At 40.8% G+C, this 17,871-nt stretch overlaps 1 protein-coding gene across 50 annotated transcripts in view; it reads left to right on the forward strand.

Annotated features, from left to right (window-relative positions):
- NEB (nebulin) overlaps positions 1 to 17,871 on the forward strand; it is a 392,273-nt gene that overhangs the window by 34,402 nt on the left and 340,000 nt on the right. For all 50 annotated transcript variants that reach the window (XM_085645543.1, XM_085645542.1, XM_085645546.1 and 47 more), the window contains 6 exons: positions 212 to 316; positions 724 to 828; positions 4,405 to 4,509; positions 7,685 to 7,789; positions 11,366 to 11,470; positions 12,096 to 12,203. In XM_085645543.1, the coding sequence (XP_085501669.1) occupies positions 212 to 316; positions 724 to 828; positions 4,405 to 4,509; positions 7,685 to 7,789; positions 11,366 to 11,470; positions 12,096 to 12,203 (633 nt within the window). The remainder of the gene's footprint in view (positions 1 to 211; positions 317 to 723; positions 829 to 4,404; positions 4,510 to 7,684; positions 7,790 to 11,365; positions 11,471 to 12,095; positions 12,204 to 17,871) is intronic.

Below are 17,871 nucleotides of genomic sequence, written 5' to 3' on the forward strand. Positions count from 1 at the left end.
TACCAGGTAATCACCTTTCATAGGTCTGTGTGTTTTACTTATATTTGTTGTTCTGTTCTTTCTTAAAATATCTTAAAACATTTCATAAGCAACCGGGATGATACACACTTTACAATTTTTTGTTATGTCCCAGAATTGTCTTTGCAGCGTTTTGTGTTTTTGTACTTTTAGCGTTTCTTGCCATTGAATTTCCTTGCTTGCATCATCACAGATTAAATATCGAATGGAAGGGGATATTGCAAAAACGAACTGCCACGTTGATGTGCTCGCGAGGGACATAGAGCATGCCAAGAAAGTATCACAGCAAGTTAGCAAGGTAAGCTCAGCATATTTCTAATTTCTAGCTGTCCCTATCCATAGCCAATTCAGTCAATAAGGGCTAGCAGCCAAAGTTTTTGTTAGGACCTGCTGCCCACTCTCCTTCATGCTGGGGTTGCTGATTTCTAGGGCTGCCTAGTCATGATTCCACCTTATGCCTCTTTCTTCCACCACCCTGCACTTTACAACTCCTTACCTCACTGCATGTTCTTTTTACATTACTATTGTTTCCCAGTGTGTGTCCGAGGGCGGTAGGTTTGTGCTGCTTCCCGAAAATATTGCACAATATTGCACAACTGTACGCCTACCTAAAGAATGTAAGATGGAAATAGAGATACACAGTGAAAAAGATGGCTGCCTACCCAAAAGGAAACACTTGAATAAAAAGCCTTTTCCTTTTGTCAGGTTTTATACAAGCAGAACTGGGAAGATACAAAAGAAAAGTACCTGCTTCCCCCCGATGCCCCTGAGCTTGTGCAGGCTGTGAAAAACTCTGCCATGTTTAGCAAGGTAAGGACAGCATGGCAGCGATCCACATAGGTATAACAAATGCCTCCTCTTTGCATACCTCATAAGCTGGTGTTTCTGCTTTTCATTTGCAACTGGAGAAGTAAGTTGGTTCACTGAAAACAAAGTGTGCATTAACTCTTTGGATATAGGTTGAATTTAATATCTTGGGGAGATTTCAAGTGTTAGAGGTATTTTATTATAAGTTGAATTGATTATTTTATGTTGATGAATCCAAGTGTAAAAGAATGAGGTCAAGTTCAGGGCCCGACTGAGTGTAGCGGGCACCTTCCGCTTTCCCGGAGGGCCGGAAGGATGGGGGCTGGTTTTCTAGGTCTCGCCTGACCCAGCGCATGCGCTGGTCTGGCGAGACTTATTGAGAGGGCTCCAAAAACTGCTACCAGGCCAGCCTAGAGCTACAGTGCATGTGCCCGGGCGCGCGTGCCGCGCTTTACCGCGATTACTTTCACTTTCGCGGCCGCTTTGATGTTTGATCGTGATCGCGATCACTTTCACGGCCGCACGGCCGCTTTGCATGGCCAATAGGTCTCGCTTTTGGGACCTCATAACTATTTAGTTATGCAACTGTTGCATAGCTAAACACTTATAAGGTCCCAAAGGCGAGACCTATTGGCTATGCCAATGCTTGTTAAGAGGTGCGGGACGGTTTTGTTACATGGGGAGATTTTCCGGCAGTGCAGCAATATCACCCTCCTGTAACAAACGGTCAGCAGTGCTTCTCACTAGCATCCCCGGGAGGCCGGTCCAGCTGTATTGCCAGGGCTGGTTTGTGTTCCCAGTCAAGCCCTGGTCAAGTTCAATATCCCAAGTACATTCCAAATTACAGCTATGAAAAATAAAGTAAATGGGGATTGCCAATAAACATATTTTAGCCGCACTTATTCAAAAAAATACTTACCACGCAATGTAATTTAGGATTAGTTAGTCTTAGATATAATTCAGGCTAATTTTTCAAGCTTTGGTTTCCAAGCATTCCTTTATTGAAGACATTTGGTTTTAAGTTCTGCCTGGAAAAAATATATATAGCAGTGATTCAAAAAACATAAACAGCACCTGCTGAACATACTTATGAGGTCTTAAAAAATGGGCTTCAGCAATGAAATAGTGAGGGGCATTGAAGGAGTCCATGGTCAATCCAAGACTTTAATCGAAATAAATCATACTCTATGCTGACGATATAATGGTAGTGATACATTTCATTATAAATATACTCATTGTTCTAAGGCCAAAGCAAAACTAGTCATGGTATATTCAGAGTATACAGTGTATAAAAATGACACCAAAATTGTACATTTATGTGACAACAGCACATTTATTTAAAAGACTCCAACCAAACATAGTATTTTGCAGTGATAGTTCCTTACAAATTATAATACCTCTTTGATGTAAATGATGTGACGAATCAAGATTGTCACAAGATTGAGTCACTTTTGGATCTTAGACTTGGAAACTAAACAATCAATTATCACAGAATGTATGGCTGCTAATATGTACCCATTAGACATGTTGCAACTCTAAATTCACCCTCAACAGTCTAATTAAATAATCTGAGTTGACGAGGATCTGGGGACAAATAGATATGTCTCTAATATTGCCTCAGGAAAGAGCAGCAAGAACATGACTTTTAGTAACAAATTTGACAGTGATGAATGTCAGTCAACAGAAAAAAGAGACAAATGATTATTGACCAAGCTTTATTATTCTGACAGGGACAGCAACACAAGAATCCGCTACAGATACCATAATTTGCAGGCCACACATGAAATCTCTCATGACAGTGTGAAAAATCTATGTTGCAACTTGTATTTGCGGTTTCATATCCCAAATTCTAATTGATAGAAACAAAATTTGCAGACTTTACCAGCCACAAATTCCGCTCACAGCTGAGGAAAATGGTAATGTGTGGCTTGTTTTTAACTGTCTTAACTTTAGGGCCATGTGCAGGACAAAAGAAGGTCTGGGTATGGTAATGGTGGTAGGATATATGTGACAATTGAAAATGCGCGAAACAACAGAAATGTTAAAGATTTGTGGACAGTCAAAAATATTTTGCATAGACATTCCCCCTAAAATCACACAAACAGTTACTGCAGCGAAAGAACAGGACCCAGGAAGGTGACAAAGGGGTGTATTATGATGTAGGGTGGATCGCCACTGCCCGCATGGTGGTGGCGATCTGCCCTACATCATACCCTGCCCGCCTCTCATTTCCCCCACCATGTTATGATGGCGGGGGGGACCGCGTCGGACGGAAAGACCTTCCGCCGCTTTTCCGCCCGGTCGACGAGTCGACCAGGCAGAAAAGGGTTGAATATGGTGGTGGTGTCTGCTAGACACCACCATCCATATTACAATTGCAGCGGGTAGCATGCGGATTCCACAGTTGGGGGCCCGTTGTGGGCCCCCAAGATGTTGGGGGTTGGGGGGCACATGGGGGTACCTATGGTACCCCCCTGCATTTGAATGGACGACGTGGCAGGCAGCACGCGGTGCCTGCCACGTTGTGCATGCAAATGCACACAATGCATTCCCAGCATTGTGGCGGGCGGTGCTGTGAGCACCTCCCGCCACAATGCTGGGAATAGAGGATGACATCACCATGGTGGCATCCTAAGTGCCGGTGCGGGACCGCCGCACCACTGGCAGTCGGTCCCAGCACCGCTAGGGTGGCGGGTGGACTAAAGTCCGCCCGCCTTCCTAATAGGCCCCAAAGACTGGTTACAAAGTCGGACACAGTAGCATAGTAAAGATGCCTTGGCCCCTAGTGCACGCAAGTAAAACAGCATTCTCAGAGTTCAATGGACTCCTAGGGCTCTGTGTCGAGGTGCTGCTGCACCAATGGTAGCTACGTCTCTGCTAGAAATCATATGCAACACTGTATTTATCACAGGTTTATATATAGAGTTATTGCTCCATCTGTAAAAGTAGTTTCAGTATGGTCATAAAAAGCAAGCAGAAATGGAAATGTGCCAAAGAACACTTTCTTCACCCTTAGTCCTCTGGATTATCTGCCTTGCAGAGGAAGGGGGCGAGGGAGATTCTTGGAAATCTATGGTTTGCTTAAATATGTTTATGCACCCCTGAGGACTTTGAGAACCACCAGAAGGTTGAAAGTGGATGCAAATCCTGGGCAGACCCCAATATAAACCTTTGATTTGCACAGAACTTATTTGGGAATTGATCCATTCTACAAACAAGAAAAGAAATGGGTCAGAGTAGACCACCTTTTGCAATGCCCACTAGCAGTAGAGTCAAATTCTGGTAAACACTGGTTAGAAAAATTTCTTTGACAATTTTCCAATCATTCTAAAAATCAGATGAGAAGAAAAGTAGGATATTTATTTGGGTGTGTAACTTAAATTATGATTCCACAAATAACTTCTTCACTTTGGAAATTCGTGGAAGGCATTCTGTTTTAGTGGCTATGTTTACGCACGCTGAAGCCTCAAAACACAATTTCTGTATTAATTATTTTATATAAACCTCTGTTCCTACAACTGTGCTTTTGTTAAAACTGCATTTATATGTAACAGTCTTAAATTTCTCTCTCCCGTTAAGAAACTCTACACTGCAGACTGGGAAGAAGACAAATCCATGTTTTTTCCGTACTCCGACAGCCCTGAACTCAGGCGAGTGGCCAGTGCTCAGAAGGCTTTCAGTGATGTAAGTTTTGCAGGGACATTTTTATGGAGAACTAGTGTACTTTATGTTCTGTATTCATTTGTGGCTCTGTCATGCCAGAATGATCACTATTTATATCAGTTTCCAGTATCTTGACAGGATACTATTTCCCAGTATGACCTGTATTGCTATACCCAATTCAGATAATCTAGACATGTAAACATGTATGTGCTTTGCAAGGTTTAACCTGCTGTGATCTAGATCTATACATTGTGAAAGTGGGGTGTCAGGGGCAAGAGTTGCATATGTTTCTTTTCCACTGATGCAAATCGCTCTCATTTTACAACCAGAAAATCTTGGAAAACAGTAGTTAGTTTGGTATGAACCAGTGAATTACTACTTACAGCAACAGCAGGGTTACATCTCTCGGAAGCTAAGGTACAAACTCATTCTTGCATTGTTGGTACTATGAGGTACAATATGAAAAAGCCTACAAAAATGAGTTTGACCTCCTACCTTGCATTCAAAATTTGGTTCCACATGCTTAATTCGAAAGAGAAAAGCTTTAGCAATTCACCTCCAGTAAAAGTGTCTTAAACAGTAACTTAAAAGCATAAAAAGGTTGGAAGACGGATTAAGAACTAAAACCCCGATATAATCCAAATTCCAGGTATTTTAGAAGTCATAATACAACCAACTACTCTGAACAAACACCAATATTTCATTTATTTTCATCAATGTGAAAGTATTCCATAAATAAATAATCCAACTAATTTATAGTTACAAGTATTGGGTTATTTTCAGTTTTTATGGTCCTAACCTTGTCTGTTTTAAAAAGTCCAAACGTTCATGCCTTTTGCGTTCCATTGTCACCTAATATTGGGTACGGATTTTATTACTATTGTCTTATCATAGTTTTTAAATTTCAGAGGAAACTGTAATTTTTTAATCTTATCTTTTCTGTATCTATGCCACAAAAATGTATTTTTCTCTTATGATGACTAGTTGCCAACAAAATTAATTATTCATAGGCAAATACATATACTATTAACTTTAAAAACCTGAAAACTAGGAAAACGTTTTTCTTCTTTATAAAGTAAATAGGCCTTGATAATGTCCACAATAGGTCAAATTTATAAGGGAAAAAAAGTTTTCAAAAAGTCAAAACATTCTAGTTACACAACAGATGCTGTAGGCTTCCCACAGCTTGAGAAAACTGTCCGTCTCCTTATCGTATACGACAGATTGCCATGGTTCTCCCAACCCAAAATCTTTGCCTAATCCTGCTGGGATTAACTTGAGATATATGGTGCAAGTGCGGTGCCATTGGAATTCTATTCTTAAAATGTGGGATGTAAGTAACAAATAGTGAATTGTAGTAATTGCTTAGCATATACAAAAAAGGACTTTGTTTTACAAAAACATTTCTGGGGAAATAATCATCTGTTTTACAATAGCAAATGATATCTATTTATTTCAGGTGTTTTACTCTACACCCTGTAGTCACACTTTGAAACAGTTACGAATTTGTGAATCTGTTTGTGTGAGAGCATTAGTATCTTAACATGGCACAGTGGCTTATCCTTGTGTGCTTGTGTAGAAGGCAACAGTATCTTGCAACTCAATTTAAATTGACAAATGTGTAGTACTGAAGAATTAGTGAGAGTAAGGAAAAGTGCAGGCAGTATGCCATATTTTGGAGGCTGGTAGAAACTCGGTGGGATGCGGATGGATAATTTTTTATGGTTGCTGGCTGACTACGTGCCCTGGCACAGACATCAGTCAAAAATGCTTTTATACAGTTCAGTCTGTTTTCAGGAAACGCTTGACAAGCAGTTATTTGGATGGTTATTCCAAGCATGGAACATTGATTCCTAACAGAAATAACTTTAAAAAATGTTGATATATGTTTTTGAAAAGTAAATTCTATTTAAAACTTGTTATGAATAAATTGGGATTGTTTAATAGTATTTGTGATTGTTCAACCGTATTGGGAAACCCAACTCTTTCACAAAATGTGCCTACATTTTTTGCACAGTTAAAATGAGCATTTCTTTCATTTTAAATGTTGATCAACAGTTCAATGCTTACAAATGTGTTCAACTAAGCCCACATTAAAAAAAAAAAATATGAAAGCTATTTGCATTTAATTTCTCTTCTAAGCTTTTTAGATATCTATTTGAGTTATTTTTACAAAGTTATTAAAAAAACTATGGGGTTATTTAAGGTTACAAAATTCTGTAGTACTTTTGGAATGATGGGGTGGCTTGCTTGAAAGTTAAAAATGTCATTTATAATATTGTAATGCAGAAGGCCATAATTTCAAATGTCCCAGGTAACTTACTATATGGTTTGGAGCAATGTTTCCAAAATTGTGGGGCGCTCGCGAGCCCAATTCTTGTTGAGGGGCGCAAAAGCCCAAGAATAAATAAGATGTCTTTAAATGTTGTATTTATCTTGTTGTATTTCCCACACTTCAAAGGCAGAGGTCAAATGTCAGGCTATGTCCCCTGACAAATCATTTATTATGTTTTGAAATGTATATATCTGTTGATGAACTGTACACATTCAGCAGCTAGGAAAGCAAAAATTAAGCAAATTGTTTGTAATTCTGAAGTGTGATGGAGACAAAGATTTTAATAGTATCCAAACAAATTAAGACACTTTACTTGGTGAAGCACCAATGATACATATTCACGGAAACTCAATTTTCACAGATTATCATTTGTGTGCAGTATAGTTGTATCAGTAAAACTGTATGACTGTGTAAATTGTGTGCCCATTACAACTGGAAATGTGCTGTTCGTAAATGACAGTGCGCTACCACACAATTCTTCAATTACATTAAAAGAGCTCCTGCCTCATGTCGATTAAAGCAAGGTGGGCCGCCAAATTTTGTCATTATAAAAATTGGGCTGTGGTTCTAAACATTTTGGGACGTACTAATTGCAGTGTTGTTTTGGCTAGACTTCAGCAGGACAGAATTTAGAAATATCTCCCATCACTATAGCAGAGGTTTACGAGATAATAATTGTATGTGTCCCAAAAATGTGTAAGAGAACAAGTGAGAACTTTGTTTAAGTACAATATGCTATTAAATTATTTATATATGCCACCAATAGCTTGTACCTTCAGATTAGAGCATTTCAAAGTACCTTTGACTGTTTTATACATGTAATTTATAAAATGTTTGACTTATTATATATCTTTTTTCCAGATTGTCTACAAAAAAGGACACAATGAAAGGAAAGCCCAGTTTACTTCGCTGGCGGACCCTCCTGATGTGGAACTGGCAAAGAGGGCAGCTAATCAGCTAAGTGATGTAAGTTTTGTATTCATGTGCCATGAATCATGATCAGAGGACTTCTTCTATCCTCTTAGTTATCTAACCAATAACATACAAACATCAAGCTTTACAACATGGGAAAGGGGGACTTGAGATCAAGTTACCAATTTCAACATTTGTGGCTGCAACAGAAGTGAGAATTGTACAACTTTGTCTGCTTTAACATATGTAATTCAGTAAGGTATCCCTGTTAAAATAATCTATCTTCCTTTTTACACTTTTAACTATAAAGCATAATTCAGTTCTGAAGCTCAACAACCACACTAGCCCTTTAAATTAAACTACAAATGTTAACAATTGCTGATTTAAGAGGAAAAAAATAAATACTACTTTATTTTGGTGCCTCTGTGGGGGACCTGGGGCATGAATTGCACTATCCTTAATCTTGCCGCTACAAAGACCTTTTTTTATTAGGTCTGGTCTAGAGAGAGCTGTAGCTTCAGCTGTCTGTCATTGAAAGACCTATTGCATTTAATATTTTAAAATATACGTAGAGATCCACCTCAAACCCTTGGCTTTATGTGTCCTTCTTACAACCATTTACTTATGATATTGTCACTCTTCTCTTAGATGAGCTCACAGTTGATTGACTCACCTTTTAATATCCTCTGTTTCCGTTCCCTTCAGCCTCCAACAAAGTCCTTGCATGCCAGTCCATGAGGGGCTGTTTTCCCTCTACCTCTCCCTCACCGCCTCCTTCTACTTATCTCTGATGTCTTCAGCCCCCCCTGCAGTTTCTCCCCACTTCTCATGCTCATCCGGTGATCAACGACCCCTGTGTCTCTCAAATCCCACCCATGCTCTCTCTCTTCTTGATCTCTTTCTGCTCCTGCCTGCTGATGTTGGCTTTAACAATGCTTGAATAGGTAAAGCCAATATCGGCATTCAGTCATCTCTGAGTTATATTGTTTTTGATTAAAAAAATCCAAATATGGCTGCTGGTGTGTCGCACACAAATGTGGCCATTCCTAAATTATTTTCAAACTGATTTTGCTGTTATACATGAATATTTGTAAAACATAATTGTAAAGAAAAAGTATGACTATTTTGACCATCTATAGAGTTGTATTTATGGATAAATTGCTGTTACACGTGTGAGCAGTATAAGAAATTTCTTGTTGTTTGAAGTGACAGCTGCTCACGGGCTATTTCACTATAAAAACTATACAGTCGAAGGAGTAGCAATTTAATAGATTCAGAAAGAACATTATTTATGGTAAGTTAAAACTGTTTCACTCCGCATTCCTGATCAAGTTCAGAAGTAATGTTATTTATAGCAAAACCCATTCAAAGATGGCTGAGAGTGTATGTAGGTATACTCACTGGCAATCCTCTTTGGATGGTTTATTGTATACCTATCCTAAACTAGGCCAAAGAAAGCCAGCATTGGCAAAGAAAATAGGTCTGCAGCCTCATATTAAAGATGCGTCCGATTGGATTTGCCAATGCTTGTTTAATATATTCGATGACTGATCTGTTGATAATATGTTCTGCTATGTTTTGTAGCACAAAGGCTAGCTGGGCAAGCATGCTCTAACACTGAATATGGTTACTGTGGGTGTTTAAGTCATGTCTGTTTTCAGAGCCTGGTATCACGTTCCATTGCGCGTTTGTTGTCCCATGGAAACTGCACAGTGTAGGAGAGCAGGCTTCCCTAAAGACAGACGTGGGTAAATTTTGGCGCGGAGAAGGGAGAAATCTCGATGTCTGCAACGGGCCAGTTTTTCGAACATAGGTATTGTCGTCCCTTTTCTTGTGTACCTTTTTTCCGGTTAACTGCTCTGTAAAGACAAGCACACTGCCTGCAGTCCACCTGTTCTGCTGGAGGAAAGAGCCCATCAGTCATGCTGGGCAGGTATCACGTGATAGCACTGGGAGCATTTGCTGAGCAGGTTCCCAGTGCTAGGTGGTAAGCTGAGAGTGGCCCTTGTGCCACAGGTGATGGGTATGACTGGCATATCACAGAGTTTTCTTGTAGACACTGGTTTTCAGTGAAAACCTTCACATTCCCTTCGATGTAGCTATTAGGTGCCATAGAACAGGCACACCTGTCTGGCTCCATCTGGCAACTACAATTCTGCCCCCAACTCCATTCTGCCTGGTGCCGCTTACTTTCGATGATGAGCTGATGATCTGTAATTTAGAACTTCTTGTGGGGTTTGTCTTTAGCCTCAAATCAACATCTGCCCCACTCCCATTATTGGTGGGGGCAGACTACAGGTGGCTGGACAATTTCCATGTGGTGACTGACTCATGCATAAGATGGTGGAGCTGAATCTCCCACTCCTGGATTCGACTGGAAACATATGGAGTAAATTATCAGGGCTGCAGCGGTGACTACTTATGCATATGGTGGCAAACATGAGCCACAACAACACTAGAGGCAAGGTACCTGGGGACAAAGGAGTCGTTTTCATAGGGTTGTATTTGAAAACAAGACAGAGTGCTAAGCGTGTTGCAGTGTGTTATGTGTAGTCTACAGGTAGAAATCTCTTTTTCCATTGGCTCAGCAATTCCTCATTGAAAATTGGGATGTGGCAGTATTTGGTAGCATCTCATGCTTTCTTTTATAGCTATTGTCCCCTATGGGTGGCTGCTAAGTTCGGTTGTCTTCAACAGATAATCAAAATGTGCTCACTGCATTGTGTAGGCATCTTCAGTTTCTGTTGAGCATGGTTAGCTGAGTGTTTTGGTTTCTCTCTACTACTTCAATACTGCTTTCCTGGGCAGACCTGGCTCTATTACAATCTAGTGTGCAGGCACGAGCACGCAATAAACAGCCTAGTATCCCCACAGCTTGCACAGTCCTCATAAATAACAGGACAGTGACGAGGAAAAGGGCATTGGTGGTAATGGTTAGATTACTTCTGCCAAATAAGCAGCACGGCTTAACCTTTGAAGATTTGTTGCATGAAGTGACTTCTGTTCAGTAGCTGTAGTGCAACTTTTCCACAAAAATACATTTACAATAGAATGAACAACGATTTTAATACATTCAAAAATAACATTATTTCTGAAAATGTCCTCATTTGTTTGGAGAATGTAGACATTTTTAAAAGATGCAAAAATCCAAAGTTTTGGAAAAACTACATAACTGGAAAATGGATGAATAACTCAAAAGTTGACTCTGAAAGTGGAAATTACATATATGAGTGCCTGGGCAGTTTGGTGTAAGTGCTTAAGCTATTTGTTTGGTACTTCTGGGCAAATAAGCATTGAGTCCAATATAAAACACTTTGTATTAACCCTATGTGTACATTTGCCCTTTGTGCCCATTCCCAGAGACATTCTGCAACCATAATGTGACAAAAACTGTCATTTGATCCATTAGTGAAAGTAATATTGGGAGGAAATTCAATGTAAATGTATCAAAAAGTGTCAAATCCAAACTATTGCTGCTGCATTCTAGTGGGTCACATGACCAAACTCAATTTTAGCTGTTTGTTTTTCTGGGGACACTATTAATGGTCCAGTAGGGTACATAATTCCATGCCACTAAAAGTTGCTATGCGCTTCACTGACAATGTCCATTTGCTTTTTGTCTTGACATAGCTCAAGTATCGTGAAGACTATCGTAAAAAGGTGAAAGGCCATTGGAGCCAAACCCCTTGCTATGAGGTTGCTATTGCAAGAATGAACTCAGACAATATCAGCAACGTGAGTACATTACATAGTTATGATCTGTAGACCTTGCTTGTATCAATCCAGTCATTGACATTTCCAACACCCTTACATCCAACCCACCTATCCAGTCCATGCATTTGAAAATCAACCTACCGCACTGTTCCACCATCAGTATTACAATCCTCCTAGCCTTCTATAACTACTGCACCCAACCTTCTTCCCACCCAACTTCATCTATCAAATCAAAGCCATTTAGTCAAGCACTTTCCACCCATTCACCTGGTCATTGACCAACCCACATATCTGAACATGCCCACCTAATACCCACCCACCTGTCCCTTTAGCCATCTAACCATCCAAAAAGCAGCCCATCATAAATTAATCATTTCTCCCTTGCATTCCCTCTCCATTAGTGGCTGGCATCTATCTTTGTTTGATTATCAGTAATACATCATTTCTATGTCTTCCACTATCTACATAGCTATATTTTGGTCCCCCCGTCTGCCTGTCTGTCCACCTGCCAGTTGCTACCACAGCTCCACAGAGCATTTACTGGTTATGTGTTTGATGCATGTCCTTAAAGAATTCCTAAGCTAGCTGTTTCGTCCCCCTCCATGACTATTTCAAACCTTTATTTTCCTAATTTGTTTATCTGTAGAGAAAATACCAAGAAGATTATGAAAACACGAAAGACCAAATTTACTTTATGCAAACAGAAACCCCAGAGTACAGCGTCAATAAGCGAGCCGGAGCAAATGCCAGCACGGTAGGTTCCCAGGTCTATGCTGCTTTCAGAAGAATGTCTTTTAAAGTTAATGTCTTCAGATTGAAGACTTTGGTGTCTGACATTGATCACACCAGTTCCGATCCATTAATGCATGTGACAAAGCAAAATGGAGTCAGATTGAAATCCTGAATTCTTTGAATGCTGTCAAGTCAAGTAAGCGTCTTTTAGTGTACAATATGCATGATCATAACACAGAGAGTTTCCATGGATACTAAGAATGACAAATCCAAATGCACCATTTTAGTGAACTGAGGGATCAGGAGTAGGACAAATAGATTTTGCTCCATTTCATAGCATGGAAATATTTTAGCACTGAGGCAAAAATGGTGAAAATTGATTATGATCTCATTACTGTAACTGTAAATTTTAAAAATGATCACTCAAAATAGAGATTTTAGAAAAGAAATCATACTCCTTATATAATCTTTTGAAAGAAAAATAGATATTATTTTTGCTTCCTGTTATACAAATTGAATATACGGATTGTGCCTCCAGCCTTGTCTCATCTTTCATGTTTGAAAGGTGGAGAACATTTGTAGCCTCTGTTTTGTATTATGTGATTGAAGGCAAAATAATGTAAAATGTGAAAATTCATCCTTAGTTTTCCCTAGTGCAGGGGTTTAGCTTTGAGCACTTGTGTGATTTTCTCTGAGATTTAGATTTTTGCCGCACCACGAGGTTTATGTAATATGGACTCATGTTTACGCTTTGTGTTTTTGTTTGACAATTATTTCACAATGATGTGATAAAAACTAATTTCAAAATGGGGTCTTACGAGGTTGGAGAGTGGATATATAACCTATTTTTTTTACAAAGTTGTTTTGGCCCCGCAATATATCAAATATATCATGAACCTATTGTGAGAGATTTGAAGTGACTAGTTTTATGTTCAACTGTCTTTACTAAAACACTGAAAATGTCATTTTTATTTTCTTCTATTTTTAGGTCTGGCGTTGGCTACGAACTATGGGGCATATCAGCAAGGAACGGCGATGAATAACGCAAAGCGCGCTTAGCGCTTTGTTATTCATCGCCGTCTATCTCTGGAATTTATCGCCCTGGTAGCACGTTATCAACAACGCATTGCTCCAGGGCGATAAAAATTCCAGAGATAGCGGGGGAAATCGCCCTTTTGCAGGGAACATCGCTGGTTCCACCGATGTTCCCTGCAAATGGGCGATAACCTTGCTGATACGACCCTGTGGTCGTAGCAGCATAATCCACCCCCTATGTTAGGGATGGATAAGTCAGGATTTTAGCAGACGTTAGTTTTTGGAGAAAACAGCGGTTTTCTCCAAAAACTAATGTCTGCTAAAATGCTGGGGCAGCCTTGTAAATATCGCAATGTGCACATCAGCGATATTTGCAAGGCTGTACTGCCCAGTGACGCCAACTTTGCATCTCATTAGAGATGCAAAGGGAGGCATTGGGAAAAAGGGTGCTAACACGCGATTATGCATGTTAGCACCCTCTTGTACATAAAGCCCTTGTTAATATGCCCCTATTGCTTTTAAAACTAAAAATATAGATACAGGGCTTTTCAGCCAGCCTTCCTAATCCATTGGTCTGCTGTACTGGCATTCATGTTTTGTTCCACCCACCACAGCGTACAGCATTGGGCGCAAGGTCAGCCGACTTCATCCTTCGATGTAACTGCCTGTGAGTGACGGCATTCTGGTCTTGTAAGCAATTCGACAAAGAGCCGGATCTGAATGATGCTGAGCTAAGTCCTTCAGGGACCCCCATAAGACCAAAGTGGCTGACTCACAAATGGAAATTGTGCTCCCCAAAGCGCTGTAATACAAGATATATCTTCTGTTAATGGCGGTAGTGGACAGCTCTGTGAGTCAAAGTTGCTTAGATGAGGTGTGAGAAACACTTCAAGTCATAAGTTCAAACTTCGGCAAGGTCAAGTCAGGCTTTCGTCCTTTAGTAGACAGTGAATTAAATACCACAAATATGGTAAAGCCCGAAATATACAGTTCTTTAAAATTACAAACGTGCAGTGTAAAGCGCTATGTGGAACAAGTTACACTGCATACTTTTGGGAATTGAGCGAATTTTACTTAGTTGTAAATGAGTCCTCAATTGTTTTCAGTTTGGCAAAGGCCATGTGTCATCCGAAGCACAGTTTTTTCTTCTGGGCAGCTCCCTTCATTATCAAGGCTCCTCTCTAGAATTACCTTTAGCAGCACTTGCCATGAACACTGCTACATGAAGGGTCGTGCCTTAATCATGCAACCTATAAAGGCAAACAGTTAGAACACTGCGGTCTTAACCACAAGTGTTCTGACTCTGACTATGCGTGGTTAAGGCAATGCGCGGTCTAGCTGCTGGCTCCTGGGGAGGGAAGCAGGAAGACCTTGCAGGAAGAGATCTGCTGTGAGGTAACTGGGGCTGGGCTGTAGTTTTCTGGGCTGGGAGTAGTTTTCTGGGCTGGGGGTAGTTTTCTGGGCTGGGGTGTTGGTTGGGGGTAGTTGTCTGGGTTGGGGGTTGGGGGTAGTTTTCTGAGCTGGAGGGTCGGGCAGTTTTCTGGGCTGGGGGGTGGTTTGGGGATAGCTTTATGGACTGCGGAGTCTGGGTAGTTTCCAGGGCTGGGGAGGTTGGGGTCGTTTTCTGGGCTCGGAGGGAGTTGGGGTTAGTTTTCTGGATGGGGTTTGTGGCTCGTTTTCAGGGCTGGGGTTCGGGGCTAGTTTTCAGGGCTGTGAGGGAATCGGAGGTAGTTTTCAAGGGTGGGGGGGTTTGGGGGTAGTTTTCAGGGCTGGAGGGGTCTGGGTAGTTTTCAGGACTGTGGGGGTCAGGGTAGTTTTCAAGGCCTGGGGGAAGGTCGGGGTAGTATTTTTAATTAGGGGTTCGGGTATTAGGCCTAAGGGCAGTGGAAGGGGTTAGGGTAGTTTTAGGGACATCACGGGGGTGAGAGGGGGTCGGGATAGTGTTTAAGGGACAGGGTTTGGCCTCAGGGCAGGGGTACGGGAATGGGTAGTCGGGGTAGCTTTGAGGGCTTAGGGGAGGGCGGTTCGTTTTTATTGTTTGGGCCGGGTTCGTTTTTTAAAAATAGGTGTTTGGGTTTTAGGCCTAAGGGCAGTGGAAGGGGTAGTTGTAGGGACATCGCAAGGGAGTCGAGGTAGTGTTTAAGGGTTAAGGACCATGTGGGGATTGCGAGGGGGAAGGGGTATTTGTACCTCGGGCGGGGAGGGGGGATGGGGGAATTGTAGTTTAGGGCAGGGGAGGGCGGCCGTGAGCTTAGCTACGCATACCCCTTTACCATTCATGTGTGGTAGAGGAATGCATGGTTAAGACGCATTTGTGGTTTAGGTTGCGTGGTAGAGGCACGCATGGTTTAGGCAGTCATCCCTCTATCATACAACCCTACATGAAGTTCAGAAGTCCCACCTGTTCCGCTGTGCATACAGGTCTTAGACTAGCAAATCTACAGCACCCTTGGATTTCGACATTCTCCTCTTTGAAGTAGCTTTGTAGGGGGTACAGGCGCGACATACAAAATAAAAGCAAAAATTAATTCACAAACCAGATGCACGAGAGTTCCTCCTTTTTTCTCTTATGCTGAAGGAGATATCTTGCTTCAGAAATTGTACGTGGACAAAGTTGAGAAAACATCTGTGGACGTGTTTTATTATTTTTTTCCCTAACCTACAATCACTTCCCCTTTAAAAATTCTACTTTGTAACTATGAAAATCTTTATGAGAATCTTTTTTTTTTAATCTTCTGTGTCCCAGAATTAAAAACGTTAGATTTTGACCGTGCTTACAACAGTAGTATTTTTTAAGTGGTGCAGATGTTGCTCTATCAGGTGAATTGGATACAAGAACCCACATTGCGCACCTTTTCCTGTGTTGGTCCACGCAACTGTGGACAGTCCGTCTTGTTAATATATTTCCAAACAGCAAAGTGGTGTGAGCTCAGTTTTAAAACACTACTGCGTACAAAATAGAAAAACCTACAGTGTAAAATAGTTGACTTGCCTCCAGGAGTTGCAGAAAATCCAACTCTCTCAGCTGAGGTAATGGAAGGAACCTGATATTCTGGGTACACAGAATGTGGCAGGTATATGAAGGCTGTAGCACAAGGTGATTGGCAGTTTTTAGACCAGTACAGAAAAGTGCCCCTTTCTGCAGTGTCCGGCAAAATGCTGCTGTCACTCAGCACTAAAATGAAAGCAGAGACAACTCCACCAAAGCTGAGTAAGGAACTGCAAAAAATGAAAAAAAGATTTATGATTGGCTTATTTAAAAAAAAAAAAATTGCATTCCAGGGAGACAGGCTGCCCTCTCCCTTATCATGCAGATTCTTCTGTCGAACTGAAAATAGTTATATTGCCAAGAAAGTTTAGAGAAAGATGGCAGTACTGTTTTGCCTAAAAATGTTATTACTTTTTTATAGTTGGTGTACTGATTGTTATGATGGTGAGTCTTAACGCCTCTAAAATGTTCTGGAATCATAGAAGACAGGAGTGAAGTGAAATCTAAAAGTACCAAGAGTGAATGGGAAGATGATAGAAGGAAAGCAGGGAAAGGGTGTGATTTGGAATGTAGTGTGCGCTGAGGACTGTGGGCCTCATTTATGGGGAATTAGCGTAGGGCAGCGCCGCAATTTTTCTTACTGCACTGCCCTACACCAATGTGAAAGGGCAGCAATGCACCATATTTATGAAATACAGTACATTCCTGTCCTTGTCGCCTAGCGCCAATGTAGGCACCATGGTGTAAGGGTGGCTGCGTTGCATGCAGGATTGTTTTTGTGCAGGAAGGTGAACATTCCTGCACAAAAACAATCCCGAGATGCGTTTTCCTCTTTCCATGTGTGCTACAGAATGCAGAACACATGGAAAGAGGAAAAAACAAGGAGAAATAAAAATATTTCTCCTCGTTACGCCTGCTCTGTGGAGGCGTAAGGTTTCGCCGCTGCCCCAGGTTTACAGGATAGTGAATCTAGGACAGCGTCAAAATCCATGGGAAAACCCACCGCAACACCCATGGAATGCCTCCCTGGCGCAGCCTAAGGCAATGCAGCGACTTGCACTGCTTTGTCTTACTCCAGATCTGGGAGGTCATGGAAAATCACACAAAGTGGCTTTGCGTGGCCTTATAGATATGGTTGAGAGGTTTACGCTGCCGGAACATCAGAAAAAGTGATGTTCCTGCGGCACAAGCCTCTCATGAATAAGCCCCTCCGTGTCGCAGAGAAGTGTAGAGTGGAGGAATTTCTTTAGAGGTTAGCATGAGCGGGGCAGGGGTGATGTATGGGATTTGAGATCATGATGAAAGGGAGACGAGGTTCACTGACAAAATATCGATAACAAAAATATCCCCATACCACAATATCGAGATAGAAATATAGATGTCAAAAATATCGACATCCTATATTTATAATGGTAAGTACACAAATATCAGAAAAAAATAGCGATGTCATAAATATAGTTGTACAAAATATTGTTTTTTAGTTATACATAAAATAAACAAATCAATATTAAATATATTAAAAAATAAAACTAATAAAAAAATCGATGTAATATACATTTTAACAAATGTAACAAATAAACTTAATTTAGAAAAGTTAAACCTGCATATATAATAATTTGTATACCTATATATTTTTTTTACTCTAAAACAATTACTGCACTAATAA

The sequence above is a fragment of the Triturus cristatus genome, chromosome 3_1 (genome assembly GCF_964204655.1).
Source record: "Triturus cristatus chromosome 3_1, aTriCri1.1, whole genome shotgun sequence".
NCBI classification, from domain to species: Eukaryota; Metazoa; Chordata; class Amphibia; order Caudata; family Salamandridae; genus Triturus; species Triturus cristatus.